The 20,715-nt window shown below is 36.7% G+C and overlaps 1 protein-coding gene across 23 annotated transcripts in view; it reads right to left on the bottom strand.

The window, feature by feature from the left end:
* Positions 1 to 20,715, bottom strand: part of nfasc (neurofascin) — a 250,239-nt gene that overhangs the window by 62,848 nt on the left and 166,676 nt on the right. For 13 of the 23 annotated variants that reach the window (XM_062978542.1, XM_062978537.1, XM_062978534.1 and 10 more), the window contains 9 exons: positions 20,119 to 20,243; positions 19,237 to 19,269; positions 15,866 to 15,967; positions 15,543 to 15,740; positions 14,239 to 14,309; positions 12,776 to 13,004; positions 8,439 to 8,554; positions 6,251 to 6,455; positions 934 to 1,056 (listed from right to left, as the gene is read on the bottom strand). In XM_062978542.1, the coding sequence (XP_062834612.1) occupies positions 934 to 1,056; positions 6,251 to 6,455; positions 8,439 to 8,554; positions 12,776 to 13,004; positions 14,239 to 14,309; positions 15,543 to 15,740; positions 15,866 to 15,967; positions 19,237 to 19,269; positions 20,119 to 20,243 (1,202 nt within the window). Of the gene's footprint in view, positions 1 to 933; positions 1,057 to 6,250; positions 6,456 to 6,506; positions 7,009 to 8,438; positions 8,555 to 12,775; positions 13,005 to 14,238; positions 14,310 to 15,542; positions 15,741 to 15,865; positions 15,968 to 19,236; positions 19,270 to 20,118; positions 20,244 to 20,715 lie in introns of those variants that run through there. The other 10 variants (XM_062978538.1, XM_062978541.1, XM_062978547.1 and 7 more) reach the window with 3 other exon arrangements.

The following is a 20,715-nucleotide window of genomic DNA, read 5'->3' as shown; positions in this document are numbered from 1 at the left end:
TTAAGCTACACATTTTACCACCTCTCATCCTACAATAGCACCCAGCAAAAGTTTGGCTTTGATATGTGTTAGTTTTAAGAGATGGAAGAACTTGACAAATTCCATCTAAACTGTTAGTTTCCATGAAGCCGAAATATAATACACGATTCCTGCCCTATAGCTTTATTCAAAGAAGCCAGGTATGTGGATGATTTGGCTGTACTGATGTTCTGTACCATAACTCCCATAGTCCCGACCCTTACCATTGATTAACTTGGCTTGGGGTTCTTGGGTTTGAAGTCCAATGCATCTCAAGATTCAAGACTCCCCACTCCCAATATGTTAAAATTGAGAGTTCTTTTTTCTTGGGGGTGGGTACGTGGGTTAAGAATTAAAGTTTTTCATTCTTTTTTTTTTGAGTGGTAGAATAAGAGATGGTTAGAAGAGTAAATGGGTAAATGCATTTAATTTATCACCAATAAAAAAGGAACACTGATGCAATTTTTAAAAAAGTTATCCTTTCTAAGCCAGGATTTTGATTCAAAGGGGGGGGGGGGCTGAGTCTGAATGACAGAGGATCTACCCTGGCAAATCTTTTGTATCGTTATCCCAATACCCCATGCATATGGGATATATTGAGCATGGTGATCAGATCATGGTATGAATAAACATAACAGTTTAAATAATAAATGTAAGGCCTTCTCGCGGACCACCCTGAGAATTTTTTTGGGGGGGGCTGAAACCCCTCAAGCCCCTCCCCCAGGCTACATGACTGCCAACGGCCCACATTCCTGAAAATATCTTCCTAAGAAAGCTACAAATTTCAATGAAGAACATATGCTTTATCCACTTAGGAATGAATTTGTTAGTGACTCTTAAAAATACCCCAAAAAGATTCCAATGACTAATTATTAGAGACAAAACAAATAAGTAAAAACCAAACACATGACATACAGGCTTGGTATCTAAGAGTGTATCCAATAAGATTTCCATTGGGATGTTCAGGGTGTTCCCATTCCAAAGTAATTGTTTCCAGGTTTGGCTGGCGGATTCTGAAATACCTTGGAGTGCTGGGTACTTTAGGAAAAAATGGGTCCAGGAAAGAAAAGGAAAAAGGGAAAAGATAGATTGGTCAAAATAATAGGCACATAAAAAGGTGGGATGCAGAGAGTATGGGGGATCTGTTAGAAGCCATGTAACAATTATGTGTGCACTTTCAAAGCAACCTAATCATGCCTGCAATTGAATAATAACAAGAGTCTACATTGTTTTAAGTTTGGTATTCAACTTTAGATACAGCGGACTAAACCAGAGTATGTTTGTGGCGATGTCTATAGTGGCATCAAATACAGCTGATCTATAATTTATAACTGTACATATGTTGTTCAGGTAAATTAATCATACCTGTATGTTTAAATGGCACCCTATCATTCAGCTTACGTTCATTACTACATACTCCCTCTGATCACAATCAATTATGTTATTGGGCTAAAAACGTACAAATATATTAGAACAGTAACTGGAGTACTCTGCTTTTAGCAGTGTTCATGCCTTTTTAAGTCCCACTGATTGCAGTAGAAGAGCTAATAGCGCAGCATGTTGATAGGGAGATGTAGCATGTAGGGGGAGGCTGTTACCACTGAACAGTAACCTGAGAAGAGGAGGGTGCCTCTGTCAGCCTCATGTACAGCAAACACCTCACATTTACTGGGGTTAGGTAAAGGATCTTTGCAAAAGTGGAAAAAATCATAAATAAAAAGTGTTTTTACCTGAAAAAAACACATCTCTGGGAATAACTAGGTCCTCCAGCATGGCTCTATGCACTGAAGGACCTATAGAGGCATTATACTTATGAATGTTTAAGTCCTCCAGCACAATTTTAGTAGAAGCTGACCACAGAGTTGCACTGGAAGATGTAGAGTTTCCTAAAGAAAATGGTCAGCTTCTGTGCTGGAGGGCCTACAAATGCCTAGTAAGGTGTTATCTCTAGAATTTTTTTAATCCTCTAGGACAACTGCAATGGAAGTTGATCACAGGTTCCTAAAGAGAACATATTAATCAAATCAAACATACAAACGTAGAGGGCTAATTGTATAACTTCATGACATCAGCTTCTAAGAACACCAGCCCAACTTTGGACATCTGTTCAGCAGCCATAGCATCCCTGTCATAGCCTTTTGGTAAACTGCTGCAGCAGTTATGGGGGCAACACGCTTCCACTGACAGTGAGATTTAAAAATGAATGACACTTGTGGTTGAGTTGGAAAGGTATTGAGAAATGAAAACAACTGAGGTTCAATTGCCACCCTATAGAGTAAATGCTAAATACAGTTCTGAAATAGATAATAGGCATATTTTTGGAATATGTTGTATTATTCCTTCAAGCACCCATGCTGTGAATCAGCGCAAAGCTTTTAAAAAGTGAATGCTCTCCCACTCTGCTGCACACTACAGGGAAGAGGCACCCTCAGGATGATCATGGGAGATCAAGATCCAATCTGTTATTAGGCTCTTAAAAGAGCAGAAAATGAATCTGCAGCTGCTCAAGGTCATATGTGCTAGTTTGCATGTAGACCACAAATTGACTGGCCACTGGCATCAAACAAAATAGCTTGCCTCTTTAGTTCATTCACTTTTTTATTTTTGGCAGCATTTTGCCATTAATATTCTCCTTCTCATTATGAATTTTAATGAGATAAATCCAATTGTTAGTCACAACCTAGAGGACACTCAGTGAATCAATAGAAACGTGGTAATTGAACACATTTCTCAGAATTAAATTCTATTTATTTAGTGGTTTACTTTAGGACTAACAACTGGATATAGATCCAATAGCCTCTACATGTGAGAAAGAAATCGGCAGATTGACAAGCACCAGGGCTTATATCACTAAAACATTTAAATATGATTCAAAATAACCATGTGTTTCAAAACAAACTCAAATGGCATGTTAATTAGAAGTTGTCAATTATTTACAGTCTAGGTGATTTTTACTATCTTTGCATGTTATCCAGAGGAAAAGCACACTTATGGAGTGATGCATTTAAGCCGCTTTGAGTCTCCTTTGTGGAGAGGAAAAGTGTGACATAAATAAACAAATAATAATAACAATAATAATAAAGTTCATAAGTTTAAGTGGCAGAAAGAATGTAATATCATCCAAAATATGCTTAATCTTTCCAGCTAATGTTCAATACAATTAAATAAACATAGTTTTATGCACAGACTTAAACATTTTTTCCTCAACCTATTCCCTGATGGCCACACTGATTATGGACGTGGCAGACATAGTCCAATACAGGAACCAGGTTGGGAAATGTGTTAGCTCAAATGCCACAAAAATACCAGACATAGTTTAAGCTTCTGCCTAGTACAGTAGAGTCTCACTTATCCAACATTTGCTTATCCAACATTCTGGATTATCCAACGCAGTCTGCCTCCCACCCGTATCCACTGCTGTTTCTCTAGGCAGCAAGGACTGAACTTTTTACACATTTAATTTCTGAGAATGTTGTTACTGTAAGTTCATTTTATGCAATTCTATCTTTATTTATAATCAATTTGTTAGTAGCCAATGTTTTTGTAGTCAATGTTTTGTTTTCAATGCATTGCGATGTTTTGGTGCTAAATTTGTAAATACAGTAATTACTACATAACATTACCGTGTATTGAACTGTTTATTTCTGTCAATTTGCTGTAAAACATGTTTTGGTTCTTAATTTGTAAAATCATAATGTAATTTGATGTTTAATAGGTTTTTCCTTAATCCCTCCTTATTATCCCTCCTAATTTCCAATGTTCTGTCGACCCATTTATGTTGGATAAGTGAGACTCTACTGTATATATAAACTGCAGAATTTGGTTCACTAGCAATGCAAAGTCATGCTTAATTCAACTGAGAAAAGTAAGGGTTTCATCCAAGATTATGTAAGCAGACTTCCTCAATGAGATATCCCTCTTTTCCTAAACTCCATAGTAGGATTTTTGGGGCTTCAGAGAAAAGAACAAACCTAATTCACCAATAATATCTATTTTACTGGCAAGCATGTACAGTTGGATTTTATCCAATCTGCCCTGCCTTCCTTTAACTTTTTAGAAGATATAATTGAAGGAATTCTTGATAAAGGTTTTTTTAGTATTGATAGCATTGTCTAGTATACACTACTGTGATTTCAGTATTTCCTAGATTATAATAGACTGACACTTATGAATGCATGCCAGAATGACACAACAAGACACATTTGGCCCTCACTGTGTCCAACTGTGAAAAAAAATGCATGCAGTATTTTCAGCTTCACAATAAAATCCATCCTAAATAATGTTGAAAACTAGGAGGTGTTTGAAGTTAGGTAGCAACTGTAACTAAGCCAAAGCCTTCCCTTTATTTTATTGCCTTGTATGGAGATAACACTTACAATTGGCTTTTTTCTCTAAAGAGAGAATTAATAGCAAAAGACTAGCGTGTGCATGTGTTGTTGTTTTTTTTTTGGGGGGGATACATGGCAAATAAATAGCAGGACAAGGAACAAATCTGGTGCTGCAGCTCTTTATGCCATGCTCATCCTTCCTGGCAATTTTTTAGATATTTTTGCTTGCACTCAGCTCATCTGTCTACCATAATCAATCATATATTAGGAGCCTGAGGCTGGAGGAAAGAAGTTAATACTATAAAATGACATTTATTGGAATAACATATTGGTGGTTTCAGGACATAAATAAGGGCTATCTGGCCCTAAAATGTTGTTAAGAATGTAGCTTCCATCATCCCTCATCATGGGCAGTGTTAGGAATGGCTTAGGGAGCTCAGTATATCAAAATCTGGAGTTTCACGTGGTTCGCATTACAGCCTTAGGGCTATAGTGGGTTTGTCCTGATGCTATCCCAGTGGAGGAGGCAGGACTTGGGTCGTAACAGAAGGCAGTCTATATACTTCTTGCAAAGTAAGCTATTAAAATGATGTATTTAAATACTTAAAACTATGTAAGTATTTAAAATCAACAACCATGCATACCGTGTTTCCCCGAAAATAAGTCAGTGTCTTATATTAATTTTTGCTCCCAAAGATGTACTAGGTCTTATTTTCAGGGGATGTCTTTTTTTTCCATGAAGAAGAATTCACATTTATTGTTGAACAAAAAAATGAACATTTATTATATACTATACAGTAGTTGTCATCACAAACCAGCATAACCAGACAACTATCAAGAATTTCTTGTTACTACCATTATTTCCATGTACAACTGGTATGTACATTTATCAATCCTGAATGCTCTGGTGTTCTGTTTGGCAGGCGCTGGGCATGCTTCCAAACAAAAACTTTTCTAGGTCTTACTTTCGGGGGAGGCCTTATATTTAGCAATGCAGCAAAACTTCTAGTAGGTCTTATTTTTCGGGGATGTCTTATTTTTGGGGAAACAGGGTATGATGATGAGCTTATTCATAGATTAATTTTTTTACTAGATCCAGATGCAAAAATACCTAGCAAAAAGGTATTTTTTTGCAAAAATACCAAAGCTCAGTGTTTAAACATATTCAAAAAACCCCAGGTTTAACTTTTAGAGCCTTTTAGATGGATTGGTAAAGGCTGTTATTTAAAAACATATTACCATAGACAATACTGACATGTAATGTAGACCTAGCTTACCAGATATGTTTGGAGTAAACTCTGAGGATTCATCACCATTGGCCATGTTGGCAACGGCTGCTGGATTTTTTTGCAGTTCAGCAAATTTTGGAGCAGCAGACAATTTCTAACTTTATATTGATAAAACTGGCCTAGGTGGACTGATCATCTGAATTGGCATAAAGGCAATTTCCTATTTTCCTAAATCAAAGGAACATGTGCTTATGAACACATGTTTCTATGATCTTTTCATATATGCATTCACTTCTGGTTTCTTCAAAAGGTTTCATCATTTTAGCAGCTTCATTTCAAGGGAAGCAAAGCTTTTGTTTTTGATGCTGCCGTTACACAGAGATACTTATGGATCTAATAAAATAGTTTGGAGATCACTCAGAGTATTATTTACTTTCTGTTTGTTCCTGTGCTACAGAACCCCTGAAAAGTTAATGCTCTGAGGACAGAATCCTATTGGTAAGACCCAATTAATGTAGACTCATTAAATTAATTGTTGAATCAATTGATACATCTACTCATGTCAGGATTACCCATAGGATTCATGCTTGAGTTTGATGTAATTCTTCTATGTCATGCTTCACAACAAAAAGATAGACTTCTGGACAGCTAGGTAAATGTTTTGGAGGAACCTACCTCCTTCAGGTGTCGTGAACTCCAAAGTGTCACTTCGAGGCCCATCACCTCTCCCATTGGCCACAACCATCTCCAGCTTGTAGTTGCTGTAAGGAAATAGTCGGGACACTATGCCCCGTGTCCGGTCTCCACTAAAACTCATAGACTGCTTTTTCTTAGAGACCCATAGATTCTTCAGCAAACTACTTTCTCTCCAGTAATAAGCCTTCAAGAAACATGTAAGGGCAAGTGAAGCTTTTCCTATTTGGGTGTTACAGTTTTTTCAAGAGCAAAATCACTATGTACTCACACAAGGATTAATTCAAGCTCAGCAGCCATTACACAAGGGATGAACACTTCAATACTGTTATTGCTCATTTCAAAGATGGGGAAGCAGAGATATAGGGAAGATGACTATTTCAGTCAAAATCACAGGCAAGTCAGAAGCCAGGACAATGAGGATCCCTTTCCTAATTGACAGTTTTCAATCTTCCCACTATCCTCTCCCCTATCTTTCATTAGTTATTTAGTATTTTAGCAATGAAGGTTTAATTTGTCCAGCTCGCACATAGCCAGTAACAAACTTTAAATTCTAGAAATAGAATTAGACTTCTTTAAAGAGTTAAGAAATCCAGAAGCAAAAACAAAATATACAACATCAAAGAAAATTCTCATATCTGTGAAATGTTGAAATTGTTAGAGGATGTCTTTGCTACAGTCTCAAGAAATCCTGAAAATATGTGTTTTGCTGTTGGTTTGGGTGCATATATGTTTTTCTTCTGTTTGTGAGGAAGAATAAAAGAAAAATAAATTATGCTCAGACAGAATACGTTTGCTCTTTTTTAAAAAAGCCATTCCTGCTCATGGTTAGCACAATATTTAAATTCTGATTAAATTGAAATAAAATATTCATGTTTATGGGTGTGTCCAGACAGAGAGCTCTTAGTGTGACCAATCAATATGATTTTGCAGTTATCAAACCTTTTCTCTGAATAGGGAGAAAATGGACAATAATCTGGAATGGAAAATCATGGGAGGGCTGCAATGAAACACTCAGCTATCTCACTTTCCAAGATATAAGTCAATTGCTCAATAAATGCCTCATCTGGAAACACTCTCAATTAAGAAATCATGGGAACTATACTCAGGGGATGACACAAGGAAAATAATCACAGAAGCTCTTTTGCTTATCCACATTAAAAAACAAAACGAATCTATGATCTTCAGCATGCTGTAAGAAATGTGATCAGTAATGTCAACAAAAAGGGCAACACAAGCTGCACAAATCTCTTCTTTATGATGACTGAGCGATGAGCAAATGGTCATAGCTATGGGTGTCTAGCCTTTATAGTATGAATTTTGTATGTTGTATGTGTGTGTGTGTATGGAGGTGACTTATCTTGCTTCCACAAAGGATTTTTGAACTTCAGAAAGCAGATTTTTCCTTCAATACTACAATCATATTTAAGAACTATGGGTTTAAAAAGTACAATTCCAGAGGAAGAGAAAAGCGAATAAACAAAAACTAAACTAATTGTGAACAAAGAGGCTTTGTGCTTTCAGTTCAAAACTGAATGCAAACTCATCATTTTGGTTCAGCAAGAAGTCAATGAACATTCATAAGCATGTGTGGGATAGAAGATCAAAATATCTTCAGAATACTGGACTGAACACTGCTAAAACAAAATTCAGGTTGGCTCTCCTACTGGAAGAAATCTGCTTTAACTTTCAGGGCTCTCCTCATTCAGCCAAAGAACTTCAATGAAAACTACATTTGCTGGGTTATTTTAAAATCGAAGCAGCAGCAACCAAGGGACTGAGAGTTTCTTACTAAACTTTAGAGTAGGGCAAGAAGTGTAACTAAAGTAATCTCTTCCCAAAGATTATGCTAGACAAGGTAGATGAGAGCTATATGCCAGACACATCTGGCGGGTCATACCTAACTCTCCTCTAATGAAACCACTTCTGTACTAGGAATGATTTTCAAGGTTCCTGGACCTTTTCCTACCTCGTTGATTTGTACTTTATACTTTTGCTATAGTTGTATTTCTACATTCACTTATATTTAAAAAGTGTATTTGATGTTGTTCAGAGATTTCTGTATATTATGTGTCATCCCCATAGCATAACCGACCATATGACTAGTTATCATTAGTGTCAGGGTTAGCTGTATTAATAACTGAAGTGATTTGGTTTTGGTTGTGCTCACTCTGTATTCCTTAAGCTGTCCCTGGACGGTTTCCGGATAGACTTTACTCCACTGTAGACTGACTGCTGTGCTGTTTACAACTTTGAGTCTAACATCAGTGGGAGCAGCCTTAGGATCTATGTTATCAGGAACAAAGGAGAGCAAAGATTAAGCAGAGAGAAATTCATGAGAAGACTTATTTCTTTTCACAGGCATTATGGTATGAAAGTGAACCAAGTAAACAAGAGATTGCTCTGTAAGACTACCCTGGTTTTCTAACACAAAGAAATATATCTGCTGCCATCGTGTGGAGACACAAAAAAATTTCACATGCAAATTTCAAGTCGGTTTGCTGGCAAAACCCATATCCTAGTCTGCTGTCAACCGTTTGTCTTTTTCCTTCTTCCCTACATTAGTAAACCCAAAGCCTCACAGTATTTTTAACAGATTTGCATAATTGACATTACATACAACAGAAAAACAGTTGGGTGATTTTTTTTTAAAGGAAGCACTTGGTAAGGCTAAATCAGCAACATAATAAGCTTACACAATCATTCCTATGATAATCTCTTAACAATTTAAATTCCTTGCTAGCAGGAGTATATGGTTTCCAAATTCTAAAACTGCCACCCACCTCCTCTCACAACACACAAGCAGCAGGCTTTTAGATTCAAGTCTTAGAAAGAACTCCATTAGAAAAGAGAAATGCTTTCACAGAATCCTGTGGGGTATATTTCTTCACAAAGAAGTTGTAAAGCCAGACAAGGAATCCTGGCATTACATGTGAATATAAGAATAGCTTACACTGGATCAGGCCAAAGATTTATCTAGTCGAGTGGTATATTCACACAGTGGCCCAACAGCAGGAAGACCACAAGCAGAACATGCTGCAATTGTACCCTCCTTTTCACACGTATCAGAGACTTTTTAGAAGAATAACTATCATGTTCTTTAGTATTCGAACATTCGTATTTCCCATAGAGATAAGAACATTTGTAGATAACAGGGGGAACATCTGTGGCAGTGTTTCAGTATTTTAAGAAATTGTGGGGGGGGGGGGGGACTCAAAACTTATAGATTGCTGAATTGTTTTTCTGTATTTCCTATACTTTATTTTACTTGGTTTTATTTATTTAACACATTCCTATATTGCCTCCCAGTCCACAAGAACTCCCAAGGAAATGAATACATTAAAACAAATAAAAATATAAGATGAAAACATTTTTGAAACACATAAGAACGATCTTTAAAAACTCCAAAAAACAGTCTAAAAACAACTCTAGAATCCAGTATTGAAATAGTTACAACAGCAATTGCATTGTATTGGCTGACTGCCAAAAGCATAAAAGAGATGGGGCCAAAATAACATCCTATGGTAGGGAGTTCCACAAAGAAAGCCCTGTTACCTGTACCCACAAACTTAACTTCACAAGGTGTTGGGATATACAATGAAGCCTCCTCTGAAGATCTAAATTTTCTGGCAGGCTAGTATGGGAGTAGGTGGTCTTTCAGATACCTTGGCTCCAAGTGGCTTAGAGCGTCATATGTTAACACCAGCACCTTGAATTGATCTTGGATGCAAATTGGAAGCCAATATAGTTTTTGTAGGACCAGTGTTACACGATCTCTAAAATGCACACATGACACCAGTCCAGATGCTTCATTTTGCACTAGAATGTGTTGCAGTAGGCTAATTGAGTGGTAACTTAAGCATGAGTCACTATGACTATTATACAAGGGGTTGGATGTAGTTTTGAAGAGATAAACACATGTCCTCAGTGTATGCATTTATTTTCTTTCTTGCCAATTATGGTCAAATTAGTTTTGCATATTTTAGAAACATTCCTTGGGCAGAACTTTGTTCAACACCATTTGCTGAAATGACTAGATTAAAATTGGGCTGCCTCTTCTTAGCTACCGTGGATATAAGAGAAAGTCTAATTTTCACGTGCTTGTTTTATACTAGCTATAAAACTGTTAAATCAAGTTTTTTTATTTCATTTAGTTCAAGAGATTGTTGAATTAAAACTGAACAACTGAGATTCAATGGCTATATTGATAGGATTCTAACTCAAACGTACAGTCAGCTGTGAACAAAGTATTACATTGGAAGTATTTGGGTATTTGTGGGTACTTCATTTTTCACTTTTCACTTAAAAATTCACACATTCAACCAACCAGATATTCTGAGGAATGCAGCTGCCATGTCAATCTGATGAGAACCGTAAATTATCACTCAATATGCAACACCTCTCTTTTTATCACTGCTGGATTGCTGGAAAAATGTTTCAGTAGAGGTTGATCCAATAACCAAGTTTTGTCCATTCACAATTTCATATAATGTTATTAACAGCTAGAATTAATTCTCCCCCCAAAGCATTTATCATGGCATCGACTTATTCATAGACTACAGATGTTGATTTCAAACTACAGTAATGGAACGTAAGGTATGACTTTGAAGAAAGAAAACATTATGTTTGAAACAATATTTTAAAAACCAATTTTGCACACTAGCAAATTTGAAATCATCTATCAGAAAAAAGTGTTGCTCAAATGCAGCTCAACAATACTGCCATTGCAATTTATCTCCCTTCTCCATTCCATCTCATCCCACTCCATTCCTTTCTAGTCACAGCTGTCCCTTCCACTTTTCATTCTCCTTCCCTATTATTTCCTCTGAAATCTAGAATAGGACAAAATACTTATGGAACTCGCAGAGGTTGCCCACCCCTCTCCTAGAGCCTACTCGTGTGATTCAGAGAGCAGCCATAGAGATATGTAGTCACTTGTTTTTTATGGTGAATGTGAAAACAATACAGGTTGTGCATTAAGACTCCAAACTGGATATTAAAATGGTAGCCATATGCCATTTGCTTTCCCTAGCATCATGGCTATTGTTTACTAATGTTCAGACTCACACAATCATTTCATTTAAGTATTTCACCAATAATTCTATTTATAATGAACCTTTTACAAAATACTTAGGAGAGGATAAAAAAGAAAAGATAAAACGATTCTAATGAAAGACCTAGAAAAATGAATGATTTTTTTTTCAAAAACAGAAGGTTAGAGCCACCTGAAGTTAAGTACTGATTTCAATGTGAAGTAATCACGTACTTTAATCTCCCATGGAAAACATAGGAACTTCGATATGTTTCACTTTAGACGGATGATATTGAGGAGCTTCACAAGTCAAAGGGGCAGTGCAATGAGAAACAATTATCAACATACACACACACACATACACAAGCACACATGTAAAAGACTGCATTCAGACAGGAAGGTGGATGCTTTTCAGTGTTATGATTATGGAATAACTAAACAGATCTGATATATGTAAAGCTGCAGAAACTTAGAAATGTTCATATCCGAATCATGAAAAACCATTTATGTTCTTTCCAAAAATGGAAGGCAGTCTAATATATTTAGGTGTAACAATTGTAAAAGGGGTAAACCTAAACAGTTCAGAACATCTTATGTAAATCCTTTGGATTCCCACAAGATCACAAAAATTAAAGATATAGCATACCTCCTTGGAGATTCTTTCAACATCTAATTTTATCCATCCCAAACTTCTATGAAGCTGGTTAGGCTAAGAGAAATAAATTACTCCAAAGCAAGGCCCATTATTAAATGGGTATTCAAACAGACAAATGTGGCTGAGGGTAGTTAGAGTTCAGTAACAGATGGACAAAGACATATAGCTCTATATTTCACCATAGAAGACAGGCCGTTTATCCAAGTCTCCTTTTGTGTGTTTATCGATTGAAATTTATCTGCCAGCTTTTCTTCATTACTCTGACACTAAAGCCTAGGGCTATGGGTAGGTCCCTGAATCTCTCTGAGCCACAATTGTGAGATGGAAATTATAGTTCTGTATCAACTCAAATTTTTGAGATAATATAGCGATTATGCTATCTCAAGTCTCTTACATTTTAAAAACATCAATATGGATATTGATGTTACTGTGGCTTTATTTACGGTTGACATATTTCAGTGGTTTTTCATGTGTGTTAGTTATCTTGAGCATTTTAAAATTTAAAAACAAGCTATATATTTAGTTAAAAATAAAGAAAAAGGGATAAAAATGTATATTGTGTTAATTGGACCTTTCTGAATATGGAGATTATGAGTCTATAGAAAGGCACTCAAGAAGGTTTATGTGAACCTTTCTTTCTCTTCTGGTCTTCAAAGTGAGACAGAAAATGTTATCCACTGAAATTTAGGGTCCCTCTTTGAAAGAGCTAAGTGTACCAGATCTTGAATTTGAAAGCACACTCTAATACTAACAAATGAGAAAAGGTGAACGAAACCGGCCTTTTGTATCTCACACTCTTTCCATGTATGAAAATACTCACAGTCTTCCCCTGAGTAGCCAATGACAGTGTCTGCCTCTGGAGCCATCCCATAGTCATTGACAGCTTGCACTTTGATCTCATAGGGCGTATAGATGGGTGTCTGCGTAACAGTGTACTGGCTGACGTCTCCCTTTACCGTCCTGTTGCTCCAGCTCTCTCGTGTGTCTCTTCTCCTCCATTTCACAATATATCTGAGGTTGGGGCCATAAACCTGGGTTGCACTTAATGGCTTGAAGCATTAAGGAAAAAAAATACAGATTTAACAAAAGTCATTCTTCCTGATTTGAACATTACGGTAACCTATATATCCCCAATTCTCTGTACAAAGAGTCACAGATACTTCAGCAGTCAGGAATACAAAAAGAATTAGAATAACCTGGCCCAAACACACACATTTTTGTATGCTAAAGCAACAAGCTACAGTCAGCTTTCTCAGATGCACAAAATATGATATCCTCAGGGAGAAGAATATATGTCTTACATGGATGTAAGTTTGTGCTGATTTTGCTCTCTTGCCCATGAAAATGAAAACTAAATCAACAAGATTCTCTGCACAGTATCAGATTGTGAGAATTTTGTGTAATGTTATTAAAGTTTATCTAGTTTGCATGGCTTCTTGAACTCATTGCATAATCCCCCGTTTTGTTCACACAAAAAATCATATTTCTTACGCAAAATACTTTTTATGCAGGTTTTCGGATTTATGAGCATTGTTGTGCTTTCTTAAAAAGCTAAGACAGAAAAAAAATCTCATGGCAATTTGACATTTTTAACTTGCCAACTGTAGTCCAAATGAAAGAGTTCCACCTCAACGGATCTAGAAATGTCTGGGTTAAATCCCGATTTTTGCCATGTAATCAACTTTCCCCATGTTTTTACAATAGAAGCAATGAGGAACCAACATTTATAACTTGAAAACATCACCCTATTCTTCCAGGTACAAATACACCACCATAGCAGTCCTGATAGATAGTCATACAGCTTCTGAATAATGATAATGATGATGAAATTGTGTGCCTGGTTTGAAAGTATGAGTTCCTGTTTAAGGATGTAGACCTTGCTTTGAATGTACTTGTCGTACTCCACAAACTTTGTTTGTGTGTCACAAACTTTGATAAATGGGTGAATGGCGATGTCCCTCTTGCCATGACAAAGTTTTTGCCCTGTAGTCAAGTTTCACTAGGTTTTTACAACAGAAGCAATGAGGAACTGACACTTACAATCCAGGAACAAACTAACAGTAAAAATCCCTTATTTTCTAAGTGCAGGGACATACAGAGATTCAAAGATCCTAATCTTCTGGCCAGAACCAGGATATTCCTGCATTTTTTTTTATCTCACAGCTTTTTGGCTTTGTAGTGATTCCTCCTGCGTTTTCAGCTGACTTTTCTAGGCACCCTCCATTTTGAACTGGGAGCTCCTGGGATAAAGGTACCATGTGGATGGGCCCTATATTAACTCACCGTCCATGATATAACCATGTTATTTTTTGCAGTTCCTGCTCCTTGAACTCCTGTCGGGTTATACTCTGGACCTGAAATAAATTGAAATGTGAACTTTAATAAAGATATTGAATACACCAATAATACTCCTTCTGCTTTTGTCTTGAATATCATGCTAATTCTCACATTGTCCTTTAATGCTGCAGAGACAGAGAATCTGAGAATTATGGTGACATCCACATATTCTGAATTAATATTTCAGTTTTTGAAAAAGAAGTCAAAGCCTGCAACCCAATAACTTACACTTTTCATGCTGTCTCTACAAAAATAACATAATATAACAGACATTTATAGTTGTTTGCTGTCTTCAGTTCTTTTCTGACTTATGTTAATCCAGGACAGAAATAAAATGTTGCAGCAAGTGTCAGGAATTAACAGAAAAGTTGCCAGAAAATTGCTAGAAAATAGTAATTACCAGGAAATGTCATTTGGATATATACTGTATTTCTTCTATTCTAAGATGCACTTTTTTCACCATATAATCATCTCTAGAAACTTAGAATCTTAGGGGTGTGTGTGTATGTATGTATGTATGTGTGTGTGTGTGTGTGTGTGCGTGCGTGCGTGTGTGTGTGTATATATATATATATATATAAGATTTTTTTTCTGTTTGTGGTACTGAAATTAGCATGCATCTTACAATCAATGGTGTCTTATAATTAAAAATACTGTATTTAGGAAAAACTGAGAAGTTTTTGCTGTTTAATTGCTGTCAGTCAGCTTCAACATATGCCAGCTCTATGAATGTGAGACCTCTAAGACTTTATGTTATGAACAATCCTGCTAAGGTCCTGCAGGCTTGTTTCTGCAACTTCCATGAATGAATCTATCCATTTGTCTTCCTGTTTCCCTATTGCTTTTCACTTTACCAAACATTATTGTCTTTCCTAATGAATCGCATAATGTCATGATACCCTGAAAAGTACAATAATGAATATTGCAATCTCCTGGTATATTTGCCTCAGAGAGCAAATAGTTTAGCTAACATGTAATGTGTGAATCTGCCCACACTTGTCAATTTTAGAAAATGGCGTTGTAGACTATATTTCAGAGGAAGGAAACCACCTCTAAATATTACATGCTGAAGAAAACTCTATAAAATCCATCAGCTCACCATAAGAGGAGAGGGGACTTGAAGACACATATACAAACATTCTTGTTTGGTATCTGCTTTTGTTAATATGTGTAGTATTAAAGTGCACTGTTATATAGTTACCCCTATCATACCAAATGTATCATTCCAACTCAAATCAGGGAGTACTTACGGGCCCCATTTGTATGGTATCGTTCAGAGGGCAAACTAGGATAGCTGCTTCCTACTTCATTCACGGCTATTACTCGGAACTGGTAGTTCACATATGGTGCGAGGCGCAAGACAGCAGAGTTGACACTTCCTGGGTAGCGGGAATGGTTTTGCCATCTTCCAGGTTCATATCTATCTTCCTCAAACTCCACGATGTAATCTAGAAGATAAAGATTTTGTTGTTCCCAAATTATCTATATAACAATCAGCAAGCAGAATAACACCCCTCCACATGGAAAAATCCTTCCCCCACCCCGATCTGTAATCATAAAAACATGTAATGACCTGTGATTGGGCTGTTGTTGTCATCACCGGGAATCCATGTTAACCGCACACTCCTTTCAGAAAGGTCTGTTAATTCAAGGTCACGGGGACGGTCAGGACGTGCTATAGGCAAAAAGATACACACAAGGCTAAGCATCTTTACTGCAGGACTGGGCAAAGTATGCCCCCCAAGATTGTTTTGGAGGTCACCAAGAGCATCCCTCCCCCCAAAAAAGTCACTATCTAGTTTATTCAGCCTAAAAGAGCAGCAAAATGTGGCAAAATTTTCCCCAAGTGGACATTGATAGCTGAACTCCTTTTAGGCATTCTCAAGAACTAGTAATTAATATATAAGTTTACACAACAAAGGGTTTTTTTCTTGTCAGGAGTGACTTGAGAAGCTGCAAATTGTTTCTGGTGAGAGAGAAATGGCTGTCTATAAGAATGTTGCCCAGGGGATGCCCGGATGTTTGATGTATTACCATCCTTGTGGGAGGCTTCTCTCATGTCCCCGCATGGGGAGTTGGAGCTGACAGAGAGAGCTCATCTGCTCTCCCCGGATTCAAACTGCTAGCCTATCGGTTAGCAGTCCTGCTAGCACTGCGCCATCGGGAGCTCCAACAAAGAGTTGAGGGTGAGGTAACAAAACAGACAAAACCATTTTGGATAGTTGCTGGGAATATTATATTCCACCCCCCAACTTCCCTCACATAAACATAAAAGAGAATGCCAAAATACAAAATACTGTTCTAAATAGAAACTTTTCCTATAACATTCTTGGGGGGGGGGGGGTGTAAAAAATATTGCTCCCAGTATTTTACACAGGGAACATTCCAAAATAACCATACTCGCAATCCTGAAGGCAAAGAATTCATTCCATTTTTTCCTATGATTCTGCAATAATTCTCTTGCATAAATATACCAAGACAACATTTTCATCCATGAGAGGAACAGAGTTTTAGAAATAGTCACAACTGAATACTTCAAATAGCAGTTCTAGCTATATTGGTATATTTATTTAAAATATGTATAACCTGCACTGTATCATCCCAGGATGACAGAATTAATTCAACCAACTTCAAGTCGTTTAAAGTAATAAAACTAAATAGTACCCAGTTGGATTGCTGTTGAGAAAACTGTATTTCTGAAGTCTTTAACACAGAGAAAAAAACCCCAACACATCAAACATACTTTTACTGAGGAAAATATACTAGTGACCTTCCACTCTTCCCCTATATCCCAGGATCTTATCTCAGATTATTTGCTTATCCTAGATTAACTGGCAATTGGGACCCATACAATCCAGTTTAAAACATATAATCTGGGATCGGATCCTGGGATCTAGGGCAGTGTATAAGGGGGCCTCAGTAGATCTTAGTTTGGGTTAAATATAGTATTGAACAATTAGGATAATTCTGGGCTGTTGTCTGTTTTCCAGGTTGTATGGCCATGCTCCAGAAGCATTCTCTCCTGACATTCACACTGGCCTCCAACTGACAAGAGTTCTTCTCCCACCCTGGACTTTCCTTTCTTAGTTTTTCCCATATACAGTAGAGTCTCACTTATCCAACGCTCGCTTATCCAACGTTCTGGATTATCCAACGCATTTTTGTAGTCAAATGTTTTCAATACATCGTGATATTTTGGTGCTAAATTAGTAAATACAGTAATTACTACATAGCATTACTGCATATTGAACTACTTTTTCTGTCAAATTTGTTGTATAATATGATGTTTTGGTGCTTAATTTGTAAAATCATAACCTAATTTGATGTTCAATAAACTTCTCCTTAATCCCTCCTTATTATCCAACATATTCGCTTATCCAACGTTCTGCTGGCCCGTTTATGTTGGATAAGTGAGACTCTACTGTACTTCACAACTTCTGAGAATGCCTGCCATAGATGTGGGCGAAATGTCAGGAGAGAACACTTCTGGAACATGGCCATACAGCCTGGAAAACACACAACAATCCTGTGATCCCGGCCATGAAAGCCTTCGACAACACATAGGATTTAGATTCCTATGAAAGTAGTTTAAAAATGAGGAACAACTGAAAGTAAAAACTTAATTACAAGCATAATAGAATAACTATTAATTACCAAACAAAATCTACCACAAAATAAAGTATGCTTTTATGTATACATGTAATTTATGTTTAACTCAGGCTCTTGTGAATTTGAATAAAATGTCTAATTCATCCAGAATGTTCTCTTCTTTCAGCTATTAGTCTAAACTACATGCAGCCCTTGTGGTGTGGGATTCTCTGTGGCCTCCGAAGCCCCTTTTGAACCCTCCCCCCTCAATTAAGATATATAAAAATGACTTTGTGTGACTGCATGATTTTGTTTGGGGGAATTCTCTTCCCTAAAATAGCAGATCTCCCAGATTATTATAAGGATAACAGGAAATGAGGTGTCCCTACTCCTGACAGACAAAAATTGTGGCTGCAAGAACATGAAGCACCCCTCCCCCCAAAAAAGCTGAAAATGAGGTAGTGCAGTCCCCCAATGTGTGTCCACCACCACTGTAAATCAATGCTGGGGAATGTTTTGGCCAAAGGCTATTTTGGGACCCCACAATTCTTTTTGAGTCCCCCAAAGGCTATTATCCACAATTTTTAACCTCAAATGTCCCTTATACCTTAATAATCCATCATAGTTATTTGCTCCTCTGGGAATTTTGGGTCCAGGGGGCCTCTTTTCAAAACTGGAAATGACCTTTAGGAAAAGAAGATCCCTTGTGACCTTAAACTAGCTCAGGTGGGCTAAAAACCTAGTGAAATGCCATTCCCATTCAGTGCACAGGGAATTCTGTTTTTGTTAATAGAAAATGTTTTCTATCTTATGTAAAGGGGTCTTGTGAAATCTAATAAAGATATGAGCCTTTAAAGATTATTCAGAATTCTGAACTTATTATCTGAAAAATTTGCCCGTGTTTGCTTTGTACAGAAAATGGTATTTTCTGCATAGGAACAGCAATTTTTTTCATAGAAAGGTTTTCCACAGAGAAAATAATATTTCTATGTTGTTTTCTATGTAAATTATTCATGTGAAATCTTTCCCTGCAGAGGAAATTTTGTGTAGAAATAGTTTTCTGCACAAATCACCTACATGTGAATTTTGCACAGAACAACTCTTGAATCTTTAAAGTTCTTGTTAGTCTACGATTCTTCTTATCAGGGTTTCTTGAAACTTGAAAAATGTTTTGGCAGTTTTCCATTTTAAAATATTATTTCCATCCTTCATCAATATATTTGGATAGAATCATTATAGTTTTAGTAACACTTTAATACTGAAGATGGTCAAGCAACAGTAGGAAAAACAAATAAAATCAAAAGGATAAAGCAGGATAAAATTAATAGAGGTAAAAAAAAGATTAGTAGTGATTACCTTTGGGTAAAGTCATACGGTTAAGGGAAGGATCTGTAAAGTAAAATATTAGCTATTTTAGAGAATTAGTGCAAAGGAAACAACAAGATCATGATGTTTGTTTTCTGTCTGTGATTTCATCTCACTTTCAGTCCCTGTGATAATTGGATGCTGAATTTTGGAAACAAGGCTTGGTGATAAGGCTTCAGCGGAGACACCTTTTTCCCATGATAACCCTTTCAGGGGTGACTTTCCCTTCCTAAAGGTCGATTTCTCTCACTTCCTGTTGTCTCACCCCATTCTTAACTATGAGTCATTTGTAAGTCAGATATTTGTAACTTGGGAACTGCCTGTAAATATCCCAGTTGTTTTTAGTTCTAGCCAAGCTAGTTTACAGAAGGACTGAAAGCTAGACATTGTTCAGTGTTTGGTCAGCTCTGTGGAGGATAACATTTAGACTAATGACTAGACCAAGCATTGTTGTCCTCTAAAGGGTCCAGATTATGGAAAGTCATGAATGTCCTCCCTAATCAATTGGATACCATTGCAATCAATCTTTACCCTGGGAGACACATGACTACTGGGATAGCAGCTACAACTGCCAAAAGTATATATCCATTACCAAGGTGTCAAGGTCAATTTGTCATTGTGCTAAGAACTCCAGAGATCTTTATATGCTCATAGAATGCACTAAAATTATTTTGGCTGACTAGTCAGTTTAAAAATGTTAACAAGAGCATTTCAACTTTGATTAGATAATTAATGGTTTAATGCATGTCATCTCCATACTATATGATAATAGGTCATATTGTTTGTCTAGTTTTTTTCCCCTTTGGCTCTAATAGTTTTTTTCCTTTGGCTCTAATCAAAAACACAGTAAAATTGAAATGAAGACAAAAATACCTAGAATAGTGAGATGGGCTCTGGCAGTATCTTTATCTAGTTCAGTGCTGGCAACGCAGGTGTAGTATCCTTGATCTTTTTCTGAAACTCCATATATTGTGAGGCCATCATCTTCTTTCTTTATCCTTTCAGAGAGAGAACATTAGAAATAAAAAGATCCTGGAAAATCTCCATGCATATAAATTTACATAGGATGAAGCTATTGCAGTTAAAGTGGAATAATAGTTTTATAACTGCATAATATGAAAGGAATCTGGGACTGGATGAAAATATGTCTATTGTTGTCCTTCTTTAGACTACTCTATTGGTTATTCTAGAGTAAGTAAATGTAATTGTTATGCATTTTTATTTTACTGGAACAATATGCTATCAATTGTCATACTAAGTTGATTTCTTCAGGTCTATAATTTCATGAAATTATTGTAAGTCAAATGGTGAAAAAGAACGTTACTAACTATCATGTATTAAGTAACACAGCTATAATATGCCAGATAAATCTAACACATTGCAGCATATTACTAGATAAATCTAGCATACTACTGGGAGACCTAAGAGTGCCATGTGTGCCACTTGATTTCTTAGGCTGTGGAAATCCTG

The sequence above is a fragment of the Anolis carolinensis genome, chromosome 4, assembly GCF_035594765.1.
Source record: "Anolis carolinensis isolate JA03-04 chromosome 4, rAnoCar3.1.pri, whole genome shotgun sequence".
Taxonomy (NCBI): domain Eukaryota; kingdom Metazoa; phylum Chordata; class Lepidosauria; order Squamata; family Dactyloidae; genus Anolis; species Anolis carolinensis.
The sequence above is the reverse complement of the archived record's forward strand: the minus strand, read 5'-3'. Positions and strand labels throughout refer to the sequence as shown.